The sequence below is a fragment of the Cornus florida genome, unplaced genomic scaffold, assembly GCF_030987335.1.
Source record: "Cornus florida cultivar Cherokee Brave unplaced genomic scaffold, ASM3098733v1 CherokeeBrave_3.0.0_Hap2_Chr08, whole genome shotgun sequence".
Lineage (NCBI taxonomy): Eukaryota > Viridiplantae > Streptophyta > Magnoliopsida > Cornales > Cornaceae > Cornus > Cornus florida.
The window spans coordinates 37007875-37032086 of record NW_026775578.1 but is presented as its reverse complement, the minus strand read 5'-3'; the positions used below and the strand labels follow the sequence as shown (position 1 = coordinate 37032086).

At 37.4% G+C, this 24212-nt stretch overlaps 1 protein-coding gene and 1 pseudogene across 1 annotated transcript; one reads left to right on the top strand and one right to left on the bottom strand.

The window, feature by feature from the left end:
- Nucleotides 1-8010, bottom strand: LOC132271320 (serine carboxypeptidase-like 20; annotated as a pseudogene).
- A 7589-nt stretch (nt 8011-15599) lies between these two features.
- Nucleotides 15600-16301, top strand: LOC132270054 (uncharacterized). Its single transcript, XM_059771266.1, has one exon. It carries the CDS (start codon nt 15600-15602, stop codon nt 16299-16301), a length of 702 nt encoding a protein of 233 aa, XP_059627249.1.
- The last annotated feature ends 7911 nt before the right edge of the window (nt 16302-24212 follow it).

The window sequence follows — 24212 nt, the reverse complement described above, 5'->3', positions numbered from 1 at the left end:
TCATATGGCTTTTCCTTCCAACCAACGGCTGTAGAAGTCCAATGACTCTCTTGGCTTGTATTCAGGTACAGTGTGTCCTGCTCCCTGCACAATTTCACAACAATAACATTATATATATATATATATATATATATATATATGCAGAAAATAAAAATATTTACATGTTATTATATTATTGGGCCACGTATCCTTTATAACATTAACAATTAATAAAAATAAAAGTAAATATAATTTCTTTTTTAGGTGAGACAAATGATACCAAATCTACTACTCTTTTACAATATTTTAAATAAAAAAAAAAGTTTAAAAAGAATATAACCTATTAAATGGGTTCCATTAATACCAATTTTATTAATATAGTCAAATCATATCATTACTCATAGATTTCACACATTAATGCTACTCAAGCATGAGGAGATGAGTTTGTTAAAAACACAAGCCAATAGGCCCCAAATGATGTTATTTCATCAATATTCATATTATCAATTTTATTTTGTTTGGTTATTTGACAATGACAGCAAGGTCAACTTCAACAATAAAACTTAAAACTTCGTTCTTATTTACCCACCAAAAAAATACAAAATTATACAGCTAACACACAATGTTTGGTTGTTTTCGTTAATAATTCTTTTTAGGTTGAATTGACTTGATCCAAGTAGACACATGTCAATTCTGATTTGATAAATAATGTTGTTTATAATTGCACCAAGTAATGATGTCTTGAATAATTGAATAATTTTATGTTATATTTGGTAGCATCGAATCGGTACTTTGAATTTAAAATTTGTACTAAATTTTTTTTAATTCCAAATTCAAAGCGCGGATTCAGTGCGGCCAAACATAACATTATAAGATTAACTATAACATTATAAACAAAATTTACAATTTCTGTGGTACAAACCTTGATGGTGAGATAAATGAGGTTATTAGCATATCCTTGTGTGTACCTGCAATAGAAATTATAGAAAAAGGAGGAACACACATATGATATCCACTGTAACCAAGTGATCTGGTCCATGCTTCATTCCCAGTGTATGGAACACACATATCATTATCTCCACTGTAACCAAATTATATAAACATGTATCATCATGTTTGTGCATGAAAATGATGACGTTCACAATTGGTATTCTACAAAAGAGAATGGTTTTCTTGTTCCGAACCTATAACCTTCATGTTATAATAGAACAATTTTACCGATCTGCTAAAACTCACACTCTAATACTACATACGGGTTGGACCAAAACTCGCCCTCACTGGTATTCCATATTTGTGTCTATGTTATTCCCTAGTCAATTGTGTATGCTTGCACTTCACTGAATTTTTTAAATTTTGAAACAACACAATTACCCTTCAACGTATAAATTAGAATACTTTTTCTATAATTGTAGATAGTGAAATAAAAAAAAATTAACTGGACTGCACAATATTTTGATATATATTTCAACTCAGATATAGTCTTTTATGTTACACGTGGTCATATATTATTTTACTCCATTTCAATTCACATCAATCTTAATTATGAAATAAAAAGACGAGTACTTAATTTACCTGAATATAAGTGCACGATAACCCTGCATGGTTAGGTTTTTGTGGAAGTTAATCATGCTTCCAGCATCACCATAGTAATATAGAGAGTTACATATGCTCCAAGCTCCACTTTCCTAATTTTTAACAAAAAGCAAGAGAAATTGGAGTAGTCATAAATTAAAAAGACTTCAATTTAGTTTTGAAGAAGAAGAAGTACTAAATGCAATAGAAATTAATTAGTACAAGAAATTAATTAGGAAGTGCACATACTGGACTTGCATGAATTGCTTTTCTAACTTCATCATTGTTCAGCCACACTGTTGCTATTGTATCATCCTGTATATATATATATATATAACCATAATTATATGATCGTTAATGTAGAGAGAAAAAGATTTTGATGCAAGGGAATGGAGATTTATTTTTCCCCTTTTTCGCAAGGGAATTCCGAAAAAGAAAATTAACTAAAAGGGTAAATTACGCTCACATCTGGTAATGGCCAAAGTAACTATTGAATCAATACTGTGTAGTTGGGTGCACCCAACGCACCATACACCAGGCTCAGACTAAGTAGTACATGTTATGCACGTACGGCTCGAATAAGCTGGTGCACCATGCACATAGCGCACCCAATATCTATTCATTTCGGAGGCGGTGAGTGCAATTTACCTTTGATATTAAAAACTTGACTCATCGAGAATATATATATTGAGAGAGATAGAGTAGTTACCACACAAGGAACACCACTGAGGTCCTCTGCCATTAACTGAGGCCAGGATTTCATAAGGCCAAATTTGACAGGTGCTCTGAAAGGCCATGCACGACCAAACATCCGTTTTCTCACTCCATCAGGCTTCTCACTATTATTTCCTAATTCCTTAAAGCTTGTTGGTAAGCTGCTTCTGCTTCCATTTACATTTTTGTCTTTTCCACTTGGCATGCCACCATGGTAGCATGGCTCAAGGATGTCATATCTGTTTAGACCACCCAAAGCCTGCCAATCATATATATATATATATATATATATATATTAAATTTCTTACTTTAAGAAAAAGAAATGATATTATTATTATTATTATTATAATTTTTAATTACAAAAGCAATATATAGTTAAAAAAAACCAATTAATCATGAGGTTACAAATATAGTAAATGATACATTATCTTTTGACAGAACAATACTTGTCTCTTCACTGGTGAGGAGGAACCTTCTCCAAACCATTAATGTGGCATATTGATAGAATGACACGCGTCCATTTGTAATTTTTTAATATAAGAGATAAAAAGTTACAATATATATATTTTTATTGTCTTTTACATATTTTAAATTCAAAATAGAGCACGTGTCATTGCGCCACATTAGCAATGTGGAGGAGGTTTCTTTTCACTGGCGAGGAGGCTAAGTAATGTTACTTTCGATGTAGTAAAAATCATAATAACGAGGTCACTCTAATTGAGCTCACACCATCTAAATTAGTCATTACGAGTATGTATCTCGAGCCAACAATTGAGATAAAGTGAGGTCTCAGTGAGAATGTCCTCGTGATAAAATCGCTACTAGATATGTGCAAGTGTGAAGTTAAAGAATACGTGAAATAATTGAGCCAACTTACACCGAAGATTTTTCCAAGTATATTTGAACATCTCGTACTGTTGTCCTCATAGTAGTTAACTTTGCAAGCCGCTTCAGCTTCCTACAAACAGTTTTATATCATTTTACTCTCTTTGAAACGTATTCATAAAAGCAAGAACTACAAAACTTGGAAGCAAATGTATATTAATATGTGCACCAACCAATTAAAGAACATTAGATGTATGCATATACATAGTTAAACCTCAGTTTCATCCCAAGTAGTCTCACATATTGAAAATAATTACTAATTAATGTTATATAGGAATGAGTCCAAATTGCATAATGTCCAAAACTTTGAAATGGTTTTTCAAAATCAAATGGAAGATAAAGCAGTAAAAGTTTAAGGTCTGTTTGGTTGAGTCTTTAGAAATAGTTATCAAGAACTCATTAAACAAAAAACTGTTTTTGGAGGTCTCTTTTAACTGAATTTTGTACTCGTAAAACGGTTTTTTGAAAATCGCAACTAAATACCAAACGAAAAATTATTCTCAGAAAACTGAACTAAATATACCATTATACCCTTAATTGTTTAAGATGATCAATGCAACATTCAAATCATATATATGTGTGTGTGTGTGTGTGCGCGCGCGTGCGCGCGCGCATGTGTGTTTCACCCACCTCAAATATAGCATCTGAGATGAGGCTCATTCCATGTGCAAATGGGATAAGAGCATTGCCATCAAATACTTCGTCTGTGACCCCATTTCCTACCATGTAACCCTGCACAATGTGATTCAAAGCTCATCAAACCATGTGTGTGTGTGTGTGTGTGTGTGTATATAACCTATTAATCCTTGAATTTTGAGTTGCCAAAGTCACCAACCTTGAAATTAATAAGGGGATTCACACCACTTTTGATTCCTGTCAATAAGACCAATAAATGTTACACTAAAATTAAAAACTTGATCATAGAACAAGAATGTGTCACTATATGTGAGAGCATAAAATACCTTCTGCTACATTTGAAGCAAGAGTTGGCACATAAACTCCGGCATAAGACTCTCCGGAGATGTAAAATGGATTGGAAAGGAACTCCGGATATTGTTCAAACCACTATATATTTTCAAAAAAACAGAAATTTATTGGATTGAATTCATCTTGAATTTTATCTCGAAAAATTCGAGAATTTAAAGTATTACCTTGAGGAGAAAAATGTGTGTCTTTGGCTGTTTGTATGTCCCCAGTTGTGTATGTGGTGGTGTTTGGAGAGTAAGAAAAGCCAACACCAGCAGGGGAGTCCAAATAGATCATGTTGGAAACCTTGGGACAAGAATTCGAGAATCGCATACATGAGAGAATTTGAGATTAATATGAGAGAGAAATTAAATTTGGAAAAGTGAAATCAATATGCAATTATATATGAACTATTTTAGTTCAAATCATTGTAAAAGATTGCTATTTTTTTTTTCCCAACCTTAGACCAACTATATGGATTCAGATGTAAAATGGGCAGGCTTCCTTTAGACTTTCCAGCTTCAAAATTGAATGGTCCTGCAAAATAAATAGTGTATTCCTAGTAAAAAATTGTGATGGAAAAAAGGCATCATAAAGTTTGATATATTTTGTTTTTTAATTTACTCTGTTCTGAATTGTAATATATATGAATGGATTAAGAATAGGCCTACATTCATGTAACTTGACATATGAGGTAATTCACGTGACATGATACACAATGCAGATTGAGTACTAGCTCTAATTAGTGAAAATGAAACAACACACTATACAAAAAGAGGTGATTTTGCAAGTATCATTGAATCACTCAATCATTTCATTCTAAAAACTTCTCTCCCACGGTCCCACCCTTCCACAACCCCAGTTAGGCTTTCTAATATTGAGATAGAAGGCACCAAAAAAGGACCCAACCTTTGGGATAAGACATTTTTAGAGATCAAGTTTAACAAAGTTCATAGACAAATATATGTGATGATCAATTTTAGTAGAAAAATACAAGTAATGACATGAAAACAAATTAACAATTAAATAAATTAAATAAATCCACTTTTAAGAATTAGAAAAAAGAAAAATAGAGAACATAAATTTACAAGTGTTAAATTTTAATATCAAATCTTCATGAATATTAAGAGGCAGTACCATGTTCATAAAGAAACCCATCAAAGCTAGAGCAACCTGGTCCCCCATTGAGCCACAAAACAACAGGATCATTTGATGGGCTTCTTTCGGACGCAACAAAGTAGTAGAATAGATTCTTTGGAGGATTCCCATCTATGGTGACAAACCTTCAACATCCCAAGTTACAAGAAATATCAACACTACAAAACACAATGTTAATTTTCATTTAATATATAAAATTATTGCATGAGACATACCCTGAGTAATGCTTTTAAGGGAAAGTGCCACTGAACCCTGGAAGGTTTGTAATCAGAGCACCTTCGGGAGCTGCTTCAGTAACACCAAAACACAAAAGCATGCAAAGTCCTGTTACACTGTAAAAGATTGACTTTGCCATGACCATGGCCTAACAAAATCTTTAGGATTATTCTTATACAAAAAGAAATGAACTACAATATATATGCAGTTTAAGATCAGAGAGAGAGGTTTAATAAATTAAACAGATAAAGACAATGGATGGGGGAATTAACAAGGAAAGAGCTTTAATAAACCATCAAGGAACGAGCTTTGATAAACCAAACAGTGGGAAGGACACAAGATAAGAGGAACAAGAAAAGGAAGAAGGCAAAAAGTAGTCAAAGAAATAGAAAACAAAGGGAAAGAAAAAGTTTCAGCATGATTTTTTAAAAAAGACAAACACAAGTTTCTTTGGCAGGCTGATGGGTTGTCCTGATGTGAATGCACTGTGTAGACACAGTAAGAAAAGGGTCTTGTACTTTCAGGATTCATATTCCACATATACTTTTGGAATCACTTGAAAAAAAAAAAAAAAAAAAAAAAAGGACAATCCAAGTCTAGTGGGTGAAACCAATAATATCTCAACTCAAACGAAGGTTGAGAGTTCGGGTTCGGGTTCGGGTTCGGGTTCGGGTTCTCTTATGAGCAATATTATTGGAGTGTAGTAGTTTACCTGAAAAGTCTAGTCAGTGAATATCCATTCAGAAATTTCTGGTAGACAATCCCATGAGACAGAGAAGGGGGGAATTTCAGTGGCAGTAGTAAATTACAAGACAATGAGAGGGAAATGATTGGGAAATGCACGTGGGACCCATTACTTTTTCACATAAAAAGAAGAGTATATTATTACTTATCAAAAAAAGAAAAAAAAAAAGAGTATATTATTATAATGAATTAAACTTGTGTATGGTCCAAGTTCAGATCAAAGCCAGTCTTTTTTAAATGCAATATTATTATTGGACTTTCCAGATTGCAATATCTATTATTTCATGAAACACGAGCCTACGAATTGAAAAGGCCAAAATTATTACTTCAAGAATAGAATACTTTATTTCGAATAAGCCACACTTTTATTACAAATTAAAGAGTGTTGCATTCTTGAAGTAAATTGTATCACATTCTCAGAGCAACTAATGCACAAATCTAAAAACAACTTCGTTTTAATGCACAACAAATTACAATAAGAGGGTGTAGAAAGCAGAATGATACACTCAGAATTTGAGAGGCCAGACTCAATGGTGCGCTATGTATTATTCGACTTCATGGAGATAAGTGTTTAAATTTTGGAATCTTACCCAGATTCCTTTTCCATCGAATTGAGATACTTCCACCACCAAACAACATTCAATCAGAGTTTGAAGTTTCAACTTCCAAGATATTTTCGAATTCTCAAACAAGTGGAAAGGTTTTTCCATACCTTTTGCTTGGTTACAAGGAAAGTAAAAATAAAAGTTAAGTGAAAGAAAGAAAAATCAGTTACCATAACAACAAGAACCTGCTATGGTTGAAATGGATCAAAATAAATGCTACACTCAACATACCTCACCAATGTTCTTGGACCTCTGCTGAAACCTCTTATCAGATCAGAAATTGGGAATGGTCAAATTACCAATTTCTGGTACGATAATTGGTGCTATTTGGGGCCTCTGCAACTTCCACTGTTAGCACTTTCATCAACATCAATTCGTTATCTTTCCATGGCAATATCACTCAAATCATCAATTCGTGTTCTTCTTGGATGATTTAGTGAGATGGGTCTCCTTACACTGGGAAAGATAGCTCTCGAAATTAAAGATTTTTGCTGTGCAAAATGGGTTTGGGCTCTCTGGTGTACAACATACGGAATCGTCGCATGTACTGGTCGTCTTCCCGAATCGAACCATTGGTGCTCTCAGGGACAGAATCTGCTCTCAAGTCTTCAGAGATTGCTCAAAATCGAACCATTGCAGCCAGTACTACTCGTAGTACCCATTAATGGCATGCCCTAGGGCTTGACCGGACATGAATTCATCTCCACATATCGAGCACTCTTGAACCCTAGATTTGTTATTACTTGATGATAGAACCCTGTAAGAAATTTGAGGCGAAAGTGTAGTTACCATGTTTGTCGAATTGATTTTCTTCTTGCAAAAACGCTAATAACGGCTTCTTTGCTTTAATTGTCTCTTCTTCTATTAAATACTACAATAGCAAGAAACAGCTGAAATGGAGTTGTTACATTTCATTATTATAATTAATATAATCAATTAAGCAAACTAATGTTAAATGAAAAAGCAAAGTGTATGGTAGTCTTTTTCCTCTAAACATGAATGAGAAAGTAATTAAGCAAAAGTACAAAAAAAAAAAAACCTGAACTATCTAATTTTTGACAAATACCCCCTTAACTATCAAAGTGTGCAAATACCCCCTTGGAAGTCACCGGATCAGCTTTCTGAGCATGTGTAATGCCATGCACCTGTTCAAAGTATTATAATGCCGAAAATGTCCTTTTTGTGACCGTTATAGCCTTGTGGCCTATATAACCCCATAGTATGTCATTTTACCAAATTGTGTACTCATTCTCTCTCTACAACGAACTGGAAGGGGTTTTGGACAAAGGTGAGTTTTCTTATGCAATTAAATTTATTTATAATACATATATATTAGATTTGAATATATATATATATATATATATATATATATATATATATATATATTTATAATACATATATATTACTTTTTGTGTTAGTTTTTTTCCTTCAAATGCATAGTAGTGTTTAGTAATTAATAGTAATTTTTTTTTTTTAATTATTTACGTGCTTGCAATATATATTGTAGTACTGATATAGAGCCATCAAGCAATGTATTGTATTGCTATTGTGGAGTAAAATCTCCTTTGAGAAGAGCCACTACACAAAATAATTTAGGTCGGAGGTTCTGTGGATGTGGAAGGTATCCCATGATGTCTTGTGGGTTCCATAGATGGGTGGATCCTGAGAACTGGAACCATATGAAAAGAGAACTGGCTATGAGAACCATATCATCTTTGAGAGGCCAAATTGCTATGAGAATTGGTTATGAGAACCATTTGGAATATGAAACACTGCCTATTGATGGGAGAATGAACTTTGTGGGTGCACCACCTGTGCAAAACAATATTGGGAATCATGTAATCACAAATTTAGTTGTTTTCATGTTGGGATTTATAGCATGTGCTATTGTAATGGTTATTGTGTGGTTATATAGTAGAATATAATTGTAATGAACTTTATAATTAATTAATGTTTTATTTTTTTTATATAATATACTATGTTGCACCAACATAGCAAAATTGGTGATGACAATACAAAAAAATTATAATCTGGGGTAATTTTTGCAGCACCAACATACCAGTTGCACCAACATAGCAAAAAACATACAAAAATAAATTATGTACAGAACATAGCAAAATACATAACCATAACCGTACAAAAACAAAATCTATGCACCACCAACATACAAAAAAACATAGCCATAACCATAACTATATAAATTATAGTAGTATCAGCCATAACCATACAAAATCTTAAGTTTTGGATTCCCAAAAATCAAAACTACAATCTGTGCACCAACATTCTAAATAACCAAACAACATATGTGCACCAACATTTCAAAAAACCAAACGTCTGTGCACCAACAACATACCTAAAAAATGTAAACCATATCTGTGCACCAACAAACCAAAAAAATCTAAACCATATTTGTGCACCATCAATAAACCAAAAGATGAAAACCAATATCTGTGCACCAAAACTTACAAAAAGCTGTACCATGAACTCCAAAAAACAGAAAACCACCAAATTTCCTTAAACTCTTGGGTCAATTGTAGTGGGCCTGTGAAAAAAAAAAAAAAAAAAAAAAAAAAAAAGGAGGTAAAATCATCAAAGACATTTATAAACTGTTCTTGATTACTCCAAAATTTTTTTTTTAAAAAAAACTCTCACATACCTAGATGATGAGGATGCTTGACTACTCCATAAGACATTGAAATCAATTGATGATGATGGTTGAGACAAATTATTCAACAAATTCCCATATCTTGATTGTATTGTCATCACCTATGAAACAAAATGATAAAATATTAGTAATATGACAGTAAACATTCAAATTAATTGATTATGATAGTTTAAAACAATAACCTCTTGCAGTTGCATTACATTTGTTCTTGCAGCCCCTCTTCCCCTTCTAATGCCTCTTCCCATACCACTTGTAGTCCCTCCACTTGCAGTGCCAACCTCTCCCATACCACTAGTAGTCCCTCCACTTGTAGCGTTATCCTTTCCAATACCATTTGCACCCCCTTTTCCACTTCCAATGCCTCTTCCCATACCAGTTGCAGTCCTTCCACTTGTAGTGCCAACCTCTCCCATACCACCTGCAGCCCCTCTTCCTCTTCTAATGCCTCTTCCTGTTGCAGTTTTTCTTAGAGTTGCAATACCTCTTGCCATTATTGATGCAAGTCCATCGGTGTCTAGCAGTCCACCAAGTAGCCCAGAAGTAACTGGCAGTTTAGGTCTGCCTGGTGTACCTTTTTTGGCAGCTTGAGGTGTTACTTTAGTAGCTTTGCAAGTTCTGACATTGTGTCCTTTTGCCCCCACACTTTCTGCAGTTGTGTAATTGCTTTTTTTTGCTAACTGCACCACTTTTGTTGTTCACTTCACCAACAACCTTTTTTCTTACCTTTTTAGGTCTGCCAGATGAGGGTTTAACTATTGGTGGGTGTATGGGATCAGTGGCAACTTCACGTGTCATTTGCCTAAGAGGCATAGGGAAAATAACAGGTGTATATGTCCTCAAGTATGTCTCCCTATGATAACAACTATCAACAAAGTCTTCAGGATTACCCCTTTGGTCAATTATACATGCATTGGCATGCATACATGGTATGCCCCTTACATCCCATTCCCTACAACTACATGCTCTATTTGCCAAATTAACAACATCACTAACCCCTTTATAGCAAACTTCATATATATTATCACATGTTTTCTTTATAGCGCAATGCCTTGAATCATCCATTAGCTTGGTCAGTTTGTCAGCAATTGTAAGGCACAACAACCCCTTCTGGGTTTGAATCCATTCCCTTTTCGATTGAAACCGATACATCAAGTACCCTCTAATCCACTCCAACATAGTAATTAATGGCTTATCCCTAGCATCACCAATGTTGTCATTCTAAGTCTCACAAAGGTTGTTAACAAGAAAATCACATCTTGAATTATCATTAAACCTAGACCTTGACCATAACCTAGCTGGCACCTTTGACAGCCACTAATGGGCTTCCTTATCAATCTGACTTATGAGATGCATGTGATGTTTAAATGTATCTTCAGTTAAAGCACGTGCTGCATTCCACATCTCATCCCTCAACTTCGCACCCTTAAACTTCTTCTTAAAATTCTCATACATATGCTTCACACAAAATCTGTGGTAAGTGCCATGCAACTTGTCTTTAAAGATTTCAACTAAACCCTGTTAACCAACAATAAAGAAAATATTAATATAAAAAGTTCATAAATGTAAAATAAATGACATAAAATAAATTATTTAAACATTTTTACCTTTTGTCTGTCGGATATAAATGTAAATCTGTTTAGAGGACCCAAAGCACTTTCTAGTTGGTTTAAAAACCATTCCCATGATTGTTTTGTTTCAGACCTAACCACACCTATGGCTATAGGAAATATTTCATTGTCTCCATCCTTGCCAATTGCACTTAACAACTGCTCTTTGTAAGGACCCTTCAAGAAGCAACCATCCAATCCAATGAATGGCCTACATCCTTCCAAGAAACCTCTCTTTATTGCTTCAAAGCAAACAAATAGCTCTTCAAATCTGGCAGGGTCATCAAGTGTTGGTCTATCAACAGTAGTCACTGCAATACTACCAGGATTGGTGGTCTGAATGAACTGGCAGTAATCTCTAACCCTTGAGAATTGTAGTCCATGGTCACCATCAGTGTGTAATCTAGCCTTCTTTCTTGCCCTATAAACCTTGTATTTGGAAACATTAACATCCAAATTACTTAAAACTGCCTTCTTCATTGCAGATGGTTTCCATGTGGGTTCATCCCTAATTGTGTCCATGTATTTGGCTACCAAATAACTGGCTGATGTTTGACTATTAAGCTTGTTGTAACTGCAAGTATGTTTTGAGTTAAAAGTCTTTATTTGGAAGCTGCCATCATTGTCTGTTCAATCAAGCAAACCAAAACACATAAGTCATGGTGAATAAAAAATTCAACAAATAATAATCCCTAACCAATAAAGTAACAATATGCACAAACCCTAATCACAAAAAATAGAAAATTAATCAAATGAGAATCCCTAAGCACAAAAAATAAAAATTTAAGCAAATAAAAATACACAAGCAATAAAAAAATAATTTGCACAAACTCTAAGCACAAAATAAAAATTAATAAAAAAAATTAATAATAATCAAATGACAATCCCTAAGCACAAAAAATAAAAAATTAAGTAAATAACAATATCTAAGCAATAAAATAACAATTTATACAAACCCCAAGCACAAAAAATGAAATAATAATTAAATGAAAATCCCTAAGCACAGGAAATAAAAAATTAAGCAAATAACAATCCCTAAGCAATAAAATAACAATATACATAAACCCTAAGTACAAAAAATAAAAAAAATAATCAAAAGACAATCCCTAAGCACAAAAAATAAAAAAATTAAGCAAATAACAATACATATATCTAAGCAATAAAATAACAAAATGCATAAACCCTAATGGAATAATGGAGCATTTTTTTTTTTCACTGTTATTAAATATGCAGTAATGGAACATATGAAGATAAATGTAGTAATGATCACATGGAAACAAATTGACATCAAACACAAGTCATGGACCACAAGACATCAAACATTTCCCACAAGACATCAGTCTAAAAATGATATAAGAAACAAACTGACATCAGACACAAGACATGGACCATTGTGTATCACTATACGAAGACATAGAAGTAAAAAAAAAAAAGAAGAAGACATGGACCACTGTCATTGACTATAAACTCTATTGTCAGTGGGGTCTATCTTCTTTAATCAACATAAAGCTTACACCAAACATTTCCCAAGTTCTAAAAAATTGCATGCATGTGTATTATATATACAAAAAAGAGAATTTTATACTAGGTCAAAACAGATTTTCAAAAACCCTAGAAATCAAATATTCGATTAGTACTAATTAACCCAAAAATATAACCATTAACATACAAAATGAAAAATAAGATTCATTTAAAATCGACATAAAGACATAGAACAGAATCTAAACTTACAAATTTGGAGAACTTGTAAAATCGAATCAAAGTTCGTGAAAATGACAGACCCAACAGGAAATACCACACGATGTAACGCATAATTGAAGAGAACAACAACACGATGTCGCGCACAATTGAACAGAACAAGAATACGATCAAAGTCTTCCACCCACAGTATGAAACTCTAAGGGCGTATCTGCGCCTCCATTGCTCTCTAACTCTTTGTGTGTGTCTCTCTCTAACATAATCAACTGAATGAGATTTTAGGGCAACTTAATTTAGTAGGGTAAAATTGGCATTTCACAATTAGTTTTTTTTTATATTTTTTTTTTATATAATTTAGTAAGTAAGGTCATTTCGGTCATTTCAAATCAACAGTTGCCGGAAAGCTGATCCGGTGACTTCCAGGGAGGTATTTGCACACTTTGCCTAGTTAAGGGGGGTATTTGCCAAAAATTGGATAGTTCAGAAGGTTTTTTGCACTTGCGCCAAGTAATTAAATCCATTTGATGGGTGGGACAAACATGGTGGGCACAATTCTTCTTCTTTTTTTTTTTGACAAGAGAAGCCAAAAGAACATTACATGAACAACCATCAACAGGGCAATCAAACATAACACCACAAAATAAGAACAGCGCAGACTTAAAAACTCAAAATATAGCAGGTTTTTTTCTTAAAATATGTGATCTCAAAAGTTTTCTTATATATAGCAAGTTGCCATGTGTTGAGATGCTGAGACTTTCTTTTATTTTTGTGCAGACATGGGATGAATTTCAATTGAGAAAGAAAATTTTAACTTTTTCTTAAGGAATTTAAAGAGTAAAAGAGAAAATAAAGGGATAATTTTAGAAAGGATAAAATTTAGGGGGGCACTGTATAAATTTTTTCATATATATAGAAAAAATATAAAAAATTACTACATATATTATAGAGGGCAGCCAGGGGGCACGTGCCCCTCCTGCCCTTTATTGGCTCCGTCCCTGGTGGAAAGTCAATAATGCATGGATGAAATACACCATTATAGCATAATTACAAAATATAATATTTTGACACCACTCTTCTTAAAATGTAATTTTTTGCATTGAGTTGCTCTTAGAAGTCTCAATCCATCCAAAATTTGACAATTCGCAATCACAACAAAATGTCACTGCCATTCTCATAGACCAAACATCAATATCCTATCCAATCTAGGTACATATTGTCAATTAAATAAAAAATTAAACCCGCACAATTACATTAAATTGAGAATACAATAATAATAAAAAGATGATGTATTCTTAATTTAATAGTGATGTATGAATACGTACATCAACATCATAGAAATAGTATATTGTTGATATAATGTGTTATGATGATTATAATTTAATTACCCGTGGATAGGGGAAAATCGTTAAAGTAACACGCTATCTCATAAGATTGAGATAGGCTCTACAGACTAAGATAAGGACTACGACTAAGGTAAGGGTTACAGATTACGATAAGAATTGCAGAATACAATAAGGATTAGGCCAACAAATTATGATAAGGATTAAGGATGACGTGGACGCTACGTAACATCCTGACCCAAGTCCTATAAATAGGAAGGGCTAATCGACGTTTGGAGGTAGGCAAAAAATCCTAACTCAATATCTCGATTTCTCCAGAGAGATTATCATTCACACTGACTTGTTCGTCGGAGCCTACTCCACCGGTAACACACCGGTGTTTGTAGGATCACTTTTTCTTTTCTTTATTCAGGAAGTCAGATCAGATCCGGGTTGCGCAGAATCCATCTTCAACAGTTGGCACCGTCTGTGGGAACTTATTTTTGTTCTCTAAACAAAACATGGTTCTATTGCGATCTGGTCTAGCTACTGGCGAGGGCGAAGGGTTGCAGGCTTCTGATGCAGGGACTTCAACGGGGCAACCCCCCGTCGTCCCAAATGATCAGGAACGCGTCGCAGCGTTGGAACAACTGGTGAACCAGTTAGTCCAGCAAAATGCGATGATTCTGCAACGCTTAGCCGCCCCCAACGAGGAGAGAAACAGTGAAGTACCCAACGATGACTCCCGTAGGGTTAACAACGATGTTGAGCTTAGTCAAATAGGGGGTCAACAGAGGAGCCATCACCATCGGTCCCCTGAACGGAATACCACCAGGCTCCGTGGAGATACTTCTAGTTATGTTGGAGACAAGACTGAGGACGCCACTCAGTTCGATCTAGAGTTACAGGATCTGAAAGCCAAGGTTGACGATGTCATGCAAGCGATGAAAGGGAAGGGCCAGGCTGCAGTGAACGATATGGTACAAAAGACTAACCTAGCTTTTAGCCCAGCTGTTATGAGTTATCCTCTACCTAGCAAATTCAAGATGCCAACTCTTGAGAGCTTCGATGGGACGCGGGACCCTCTCAACCATTTGGAGACCTACAAAGCTCTTATGTATTTGCAAGCCGACCGGACGAGATTATGTGTAGGGCTTTCCCTACCACACTCAAGGGTTGGGCTCGTCTCTGGTTCAATAAATTAAAGCCAGGCTCCATTAAAAACTTTGAAGAGTTGAGCAAACAATTCATAGGACACTTCATCGCTGGGCAGAAGCACAGGAGACCAGCAACACATTTACTTAATGTGAAGCAGCAGAAGGGAGAGTCCCTTCGTGATTACATAAGTCGTTTTAACACTAAAATGCTGCAAGTTGAAGAGGTGGACGACAAGGTTGCCCTCACAGCCTTTATGGGAGGACTATAGACTTCTAAGTTCCTATTTTCCTTATCAAAGGAAGCCCCTACAAGCATGACAGAGTTGATGGTTAGAGCGTGGAAGCACATGAACGCTGACGATGCTATGAATGCACGAAAAAACAAAGATGGTGAAGATAAGAGGTCGGATAAGAAGAGGCCAGCACCTAGCACTAGGGAGGAAAGGGAATTGAAGTACAAGAAATTCTCAAACAACCAGGCTGACAGATCGTTTCGCCGCCCAGCGAGTCCAGGCAGGTATAATAACTATACCCCCCTAAATACATCTGTAGAGCAAGTCTTTCTGCAGATTCAAGATGACACATCATTGAAATGGCCACCAAAGCTAAAAGCTGATCCAACAAAGAGGTCTCGAGATAAATACTGCAGGTTTCACCGGGACCATGGACATAACACAGAGGATTGTTTCGACCTTAAAAATCAAATTAAGAACTTTGTTCGTAAAGGTCATTTACGCAAATTCACAACTAGAAATGGAAAAGGAGGCTCCAACCCAGCCCGGGAGGGCCGAGATGATCGCCCTCCTCAACACCAACCAATGGGTGAGATCAAAGTTATATCGGGTGGCTTCGCTGGTGGTGGTGAGATGAGTTCAGCTCGGAAGGCTCATGCTAGGAGAATTCGGAGTTTTTCAGAGGTGAATGAAGTTGGAATGACAAGTCCTCCAACCAAATTACCTCGAGTTGAGGAGCCGGTCATAACCTTTTCTGAAGAAGATGACAAGGGAATTCACTAGCCCCATGATGACCCTCTGGTAGTTTCCATGGTCGTTGCTAATTTCACTGTTCGACGAATACTAATAGACAATGGTAGCTCGGCTAACATACTATTTCTTAGGGCGTACGAGAAATTGAAAATTGGCCGAGAGAAGCTCCGACCAATGAAGTCACCACTGGTGGGATTTTCAGGAGACAAAGTATATCCACTGGGGGCAGTTACCCTTCCAGTTGCTGCAGGAGCCAATCCAAAGCAGGTCACTGTAATGGTGGACTTTGTAGTGGTGGACTGCCCATCATCATATAATATTATCCTGGGGAGAACGACATTGAATGCTATGAAAGCAATCACGTCCACTTACCATCTTCTAATGCGTTTTCCAACTGAATATGGTATGGGAGAGATAAAAGGGGACCAAACAATGGCTCGCGAATGTTATGTCGCCTCTCTCAGAAAAATAAAATCGCAAGAGGCATTTACGATTGAAGGGCTGGAAGGGAAAGATAGACCAGACTTTCATAGAGTGGAACCTACAGAGGAGCTAGAAGAGGTCATCCTTGGTGAGCCCAAGAAAAAAGTGAGTATAGGGTCTTTACTCCCCCCAGGTATCAAAGATGAACTTACTCAATTCCTCAGGAAGAATCAAGACGTATTTGCATGGGTACATGAAGACATGCCGGGTATAGACCCCACTATCATGGAGCACCGCCTAAATGTAAATCCTGACTTCAAACCTGTCAGACAAAAGATGAGGATTTTTGCTCCATAAAGGAATCAGGCTATATCAGAAGAGGTGGAAAAGCTCTTAAAAGCTGACTTTATTCAAGAGGTGTACTACCCCGACTGGCTGGCAAATGTGGTCCTAGTGAAGAAGGCAAATGGAAAATGGAGGCTATGTGTGGATTTCACCGACCTTAACAAAGCTTGCCCGAAGGACAGCTTTCCTCTCCCAAGAATCGATATGCTCATTGAGGGAACAGCTGGACACGAACTATTAAGTTTCATGGATGCATATTCTGGATACAACCAGATATCTATGTACACCTCAGATAGAGAAAAAACGGCCTTCATCACTGATAGAAGTTTGTACTGTTACAAAGTAATGCCGTTTGGGCTCAAGAATGCTGGTGCAACATACCAGAGGCTAGTGAATGCAATGTTTAAGCATCAAATTGGTAGAAACATGGAGGTATATGTTGATGACATGTTGGTGAAAAGCTTAAAAGCTGAAGACCATTTGACTGACCTGCAGGAGACCTTCGAGGTACTTAGGAGTCATAAGATGAAACTCAACCCCAGCAAGTGTGCCTTTGGGGTTTCCTCAGGAAAGTTCTTGGGATATATGGTAAGCAGAAGAGGAATTGAGGCCAATCCAGAGAAGATCCGAGCAGTCATTGACATGAGATCGCCAAGATTAACCAAGGATCTACAACGACTAACAGGGAAGATTGTTGCCTTGAGTAGGCTAATCTCTCGGTCAACTGACAGGTGTCTACCTTTCTTTCGTGTGCTAAGGAAAGCTTTTGAATGGACCCCAGAATGTGAGCAGGCATTCAAAGAACTAAAGCAATACCTTAGTTCTCCCCCACTATTGTCTCGAACCATACTGGGAGAGGAACTATACATATACCTTGCAGTCTCCACGACAGCTGTCAGTTCAGATCTGATACGAGAAGAAGAAGGGGTCCAAAGGCCAGTATACTTCGTGAGCAAAGCATTTAGGGGTGCGGAGGAAAGTTGGCATTTACTTTAATTGTGTCCGCCAGGAAACTGAGACCATACTTTCAAGCGCATACGATAGTGGTCCTAACAGATCAACCCCTTCGACAGGTCCTACATAAGCCAGAAAGCTCTGGTCGACTGATGAAGTGGTCAGTAGAGTTAGGGGAGTTCGACATTCAGTATAAGCCAAGAACAACAGTAAAGGCTCAGGTGTTGGCTGATTTTTTAGCTGAGTTTACCCCTCTAGAAGAGGAGAAACAACCCCAATTTTTGACAGAACCAAGTTTAAGTGAGCAGATGGGCCCAGAAGTAGTCTGGGACTTGTTCGTGGATGGGTCATCTACTGCTCAGGCTAGCGGAGCCGGGCTTGTTCTTGTCTCCCCAGAGGGAGAAAATATACAGTACGCACTTCGGTTTGGTTTTAAAGCAACCAACAACGAAGCAGAGTACGAAGCTTTGATAGCAGGATTAAAAGTGGCAAATGCCCTAGGGGTTGAGCAATTAAAGGTGTACACCGACTCCCAGCTGGTCGCTGGACAAGTTCAAGCGGAATATGAGGCACGAGACGAGAAGATGAAGAGTTATCTACAAAAGGTGAAGGAATTAAATAATCACTTCCAAAGATTCTCAATTCATCAAATACCACGAGAAGAGAATGGGAAAGTAGACGCTTTAGCTCGGCTAGCTACTGCATTAGAACCTGAGATCAATAAGAATATACCACTGGAATATTTGGATGAACCATCTATATCTCAAGAGAGACAAATTGAAGTGCAACAAGCGATATTAAGTGTGGAATGGGCAGATCCTATCATCAGATATATCAAGGATGGGGTGCTACCAATAGACCGAGCAGAAGCTCGAAAGGTCAAGATGCGGGCAGCTAGGTATACGCTTATCAAAGGGGTGTTCTACAAGAGAAGCTTCTCCATGCCGTATTTACGATGCGTTTCTAGCGAGGAAGCTGACTACATGTTGAGGGAGATCCACCTAGGAGTTTGTGGAAACCATGCTGGGGGTAGGTCACTTACAAACAAGGCCATCCGACAAGGATACTATTGGTCCACCATGCAGAAAGATGCACTTGACTTCGTTAAAAAGTGCGACAAGTGTCAACGATTTGCCAACATCCCGAGACAACCGTCAGAGGAGATGACTCCCATGTCAGGACCATGACCATTTGCTCAATGGGGAATGGACTTGATTGGCCCTCTCATCAAAGGCAAAGGGCAGACTAAGTATGCCATTGTTATGGTTGATTACTTCACTAAATGGGTAGAAGCTAAGCCTCTGGCCAAGATCACAGAGAACAATATAAGGAAGTTCGTATGGAAATCAATAGTTTACAGATTTGGGATTCCTAGAGTGATTGTCACAGACAATGCAAAACAGTTCGATAACTCTGACTTCAAAAATTTTTGTTCCGAGCTCGGGATTCAAATTCATTTCTCATCGCCAGGACATCCCCAGGCGAATGGACAGGCCGAAGTCACTAACAGAACAATCCTTCAGATGATCAAGACTCGACTTGATGCTACAAAGGGACTGTGGCCTGAGCAGCTGCCGAGTGTATTGTGGGCTTACCGTACTACTGCAAGGACTCCCATAGGGGAAACCCCTTTTCTTTTAGCATTTGGAAGTGAGGCAGTAGTACCTGTAGAGATTGGCCTAACAAGCTTTAGGACGGAACACTACGAGCCCAAGCAGAACGAAAGGGAGTTGGAAGTAAGCTTGGACCTAATCGAAGAAAGGAGATACCTAGCCCAGATTAGGATGGCTACCTATCAACAGAAGGTTTCCAAGTATTACAATGCTCGGGTCAAGCCTATGAGGTTCTCAGTAGGAGATTTAGTACTCCGCAAAGTTACTCAGGCAACTAAGGATTCAACCATAGGAAAACTAGGTCCCAAATGGGAAGGGCCTTACAAAGTTACGCGATGTCAGCGACCAGGAACATACTAGTTGGAGGACTTAAAGGGAAAGCCACTGCCTCACCCATGGAATGTTGAGCATCTAAAGAAATATTATCAGTAAACAATTTCAATTTAGTCTCAATTTATTATTTATTTTTGCTAATACTTCTAGTTGCAATAATTACTTCATTCTCTACGAATGAATGTCTTCAATAGCCTTGTTATCAACTTTGGCTTTAATAAAGTATTCCCTACTTGGATCAGTTGTTTCAAATAATTCATTATCATTTTGATATGTTAAGATATTCATGTTAAATGGGTGAACTGGGTGAAGCTCATAATAATCTACTTCCCTTATTAAAGGGTGAGCTGGGTGAAGCTCATAATAATCTACTTCCCTTGTTAAAGGATGAGCTGGGTGAAGCTCACAGCAATCTACTTCCTTTGTTAAAGGGTGAGCTGGGTGAGCCTCATAGCAATCTACTTCCCTTATTAAAGGGTGAGCTGAGTGAAGCTCATAGTAATCTACTTCTCTTGTTAAAGGGGGAGCTAAGTGAAGCTCGTAACATCTACTTACCTCATTACATAGACGAGGTGAGTAAAACTCGTCTTAATCTACTTTCCTTATCAAAGGGATGAGCCGACCAAAGATGTCAATAAAATAACATAATGCGGCAGTCGCAATGGCAAAACATAACTGTCCTTCCTACTTATCAACCCTACAAATATAAATGGAAACTGATTGTAAAGAAAGAGAAGTTTCAAGCACAAAGAGAAACATGGGAGGAAATAAATGAATGGCTACACATCTATCCTATTCGGAATCACTCGCTTCATCTAGTTGAATGACAGAGAAGTCTTGGTCTGCAAATTCAAAAGCAGCACGATTCTGAAAATCTTCGAAGCCGTCAAAGTAGGCCTTCGACATAATCTCCTTGAAGGTGGGTGAGGCTTTAAACTCACCCACTGCATTGGCTCTTTCCATCATTAGTTTCTGGGACATCTCCTTGTTGAGTTTTTGCACATAAGATGCATGACAAGCTCGTTCTGTTTCTAACTCAGCACGCATTGCTTGTAGAGCGGCCTCATGTTTATCACGTTCCACTTGTAAATCGGCTTGGTGTTGGGAGCGAGTAGAAGCCAACATATTGGTATAAAGCTCTCCTCCTTTTACAGCTAGACACGACAAGTAATACGCGTGTGTATTCACCTGTACGCACGTGGGAATAAAAAGTTACAATGAAGAGGAAAAGAAAAGCTAAATAAAAACAGAGGATGGTGCGGGAGTTAACCCGTGCGAGATTATGCATGAGTCGGTCTACAATCTCAGTTGGAGGGCGTGAATTCAGATACATCATATCCTCATTCGACAAAGACTCGCTTATCTTCTTAAAAGCAAGTTGAGCATTGCCTAGAACAGATACTGCTGAAGAGTAGTGATCTGAGGGGAGTACCGCTGGTTCAGTAAGGAGTGGCATAGTCCCATCCACAAGCTGATGAGGGAATTGCGAGTCGGATTCGTGTGGAGAAAGAACTGAAACAGGTAAGACCCTTTGTGCTGTAATAGTAGGCTTCTTTTTTTTCCTCTTGGCGGGGGAAAGTAGGTGGGAAGTCACTTGAGCCTTCTTTGAACTGAGCTAGAAGCCTCTTATTAAGTTTTTGGGATATAGTTACAGAGGACTTGCCAACTGGCTGAAGACCAATCCCATGGGTAAACAAAGTCTGAGGTGTCACGAGTGAAGACCAGTCCCTCACTGGGTAGTTAAAGGCTTCCTTTATTCGCTGGAGATCATCAGATGAAACGGCAATCTCTTTAACGCCTGAAAGAACAACAACTCTGTTAATAACTCAAACAAAATTTACTTTGAGTTTCAAAACATAAAAGGGTATCATTATGGACAACTCACCGGTGGAATTCTGATTACACCACGCACGAGGAATGGAAGTCCCTATTCGTAGGAAAGCACTTTCTTCAGGAAAGAACTCCCAGCCATCACCAGAAATGAAAAAGAAACTGCTTTTCCATGGTTTGTGCTTAAGGGGAATTCCAGAGATAAGAATTCTGTCCCGTGGGGAGAAGTACAGCCAGTCACCCCTTTTGGGAATGTAGCAATGAAGAAACTCTTGGATAGTGAGCGAGGTATTACAACAAGCTCGCCACAGAACTAAACAACCCATCATTGTTTTCCAGGCATTCGGGGAGAGTTGAGTCGGAGCAAGATTAAGGTGACGCAACAGTTCCCTAATAAAAAGCGGGATTGGAAAATGTAATCCGGCAATGAAAGCAGACTCATAGAAACAAATCTCAGTTGGGTAAAAGGAGGACACTCTATCATCAAGTGAAGGAAGTCTGAGAGCAACACTGTCTGGAATTGAATAAGTTTGCCTGATCCGATCCAGATCCTGTGAGGTAAGGGAGCTTGCTATATCCTGTACCAGATGTGTCTCTGACAGAGCCGAATCAGACTGACGGTGTTCCTCGTCTGACATAATGTTAGATTCTGGGTAAAACATGCTGGCAGTAACACACGCTACTGTATGCAAGAGCCTAGCTTCACAGTGACCTATAAAATTTTCTAACTTTGGTCTTGGTATACTGAGTTGGAGGAAAAAAGCAACAACGAATTAAATAGAAGCAGGAAGAAAACGAGGGCATGGAACTTACCACATCACTACGACTGGCACTACATGGCTTTCTGGATGATGGAAGTAATTTGAATGAATTTTACTCGAACTATCTCGGTTTATAGCAGAAGAACGTAAACAGATAAGGAAAGTATTTATGGTGGAATTCTAATAGAAATCTGTTTCGTGAGGGACAAGCAGCTCTCAGCGGGCTATTTTGCGGGCTATTTTACTTTTACAAGGTAGAATAGGATTCGGAGTTCGAATAGGACAACCACACTGGCAGCCCTGCATGAGTTACCTATGTGCCAAAAGGTAGGCTGCCAGCTTGGCAGCCTGCCATATATACAAACTGTCAATGTGGCACTACGGTCAAGTTAGGCAATCTAAGTCAAGTTAATGGATAAGGCTCTACTATTTCATAATCAAACCAACTTATTGTAGAAATACAGGGTGAACGGTTCTACAATTCCAGCGATTTGTTATTATGTCATATTTGGGAATTAACGTTCCGGTGGTTTGACAAGCAATCCTCCGAAACGGGGGGCAACTGATGATTATAATTTAATTACCCGTGGATAGGGGAAGATCGTTAAAGTAACGCGCTATCTCATAAGATTGAGATAGGCTCTACAGACTAAGATAAGGACTACGACTAAGATAAGGGTTACAGATTACGATAAGAATTGCAGAATACGATAATGATTAGGCCAACAGATTATGATAAGGATTAAGGACGACGTGGACGCTACGTAACATCCTGACCCAAGTTCTATAAATAGGGAAGGCTAATCGACGTTTGGAGGTAGGCAAAAAACCCTAACTCAATATCTCGATTTCTCCAGAGAGATTATCATTCACACTGACTTGTTCGTCGGAACCTACTCCACCGGTAACACACCGGTGTTTGTAGGATCACTTTTTCTTCTCTTTATTCAGGAAGTCAGATCAGATCCAGATTGCGCAGAATCTATCTTCAACATGTTACATTCTTATATGCCAAAGAATTCAACTCAATACACTTGAAAGGATCCAAGTCCGATAAACCAAGTACCTAAACCCTTATCTACAATACTTATCATCAGATAATACATCCTGCAAATTCATTTTCTTGAATGGTCCATGTGTCTACTAACCACACATAACATGTAAATACCAAGGCTAATTCAGGACATAGCATATATTATGCTGCGAACTGAATTTGAGAATAAAAATTAAAACTTAAGGAATTTGACAATTTTTGGTAAGAAAAAACTTGAATGAATTCACTATCCATTTCCTAATCCGTCTTAGAACTCAATTTAACCCGTCATTCGAAGTTGGGGACATTGTGCAATGAGCTCAAGAGTCGTATCGGATGTAACATAAGAGAATCGATTATTACAGTCTTAAAATTTTATTCTTCTTGCACAATATCAGATGTGTTGATTCGGTCTTAGAAACCGAGTCTTATGTGATTTTAATTCTCATTGAGCATCAGACTTGGACACGATGGAATGCATTGCAATTCAATGTGGCTGAACTATAGACTTTTAGCAAATAAAAAGGGTCTGATCCTCAACAGTTTAGACGGTCTCTCCCACCAACTGAATTAAATCAAAATCAACTGATGTGATTGTCAAACACATTTCTTGTACTTGTACCAATAAAGCATTGGGTATGAGGTTTAA

Bases quoted from the DNA above. Each gene is read 5' to 3' on its own strand.
- LOC132270054 (XM_059771266.1), top strand. From the start codon at position 15,600: ATGACAGAGTTGATGGTTAGAGCGTGGAAGCACATGAACGCTGACGAT.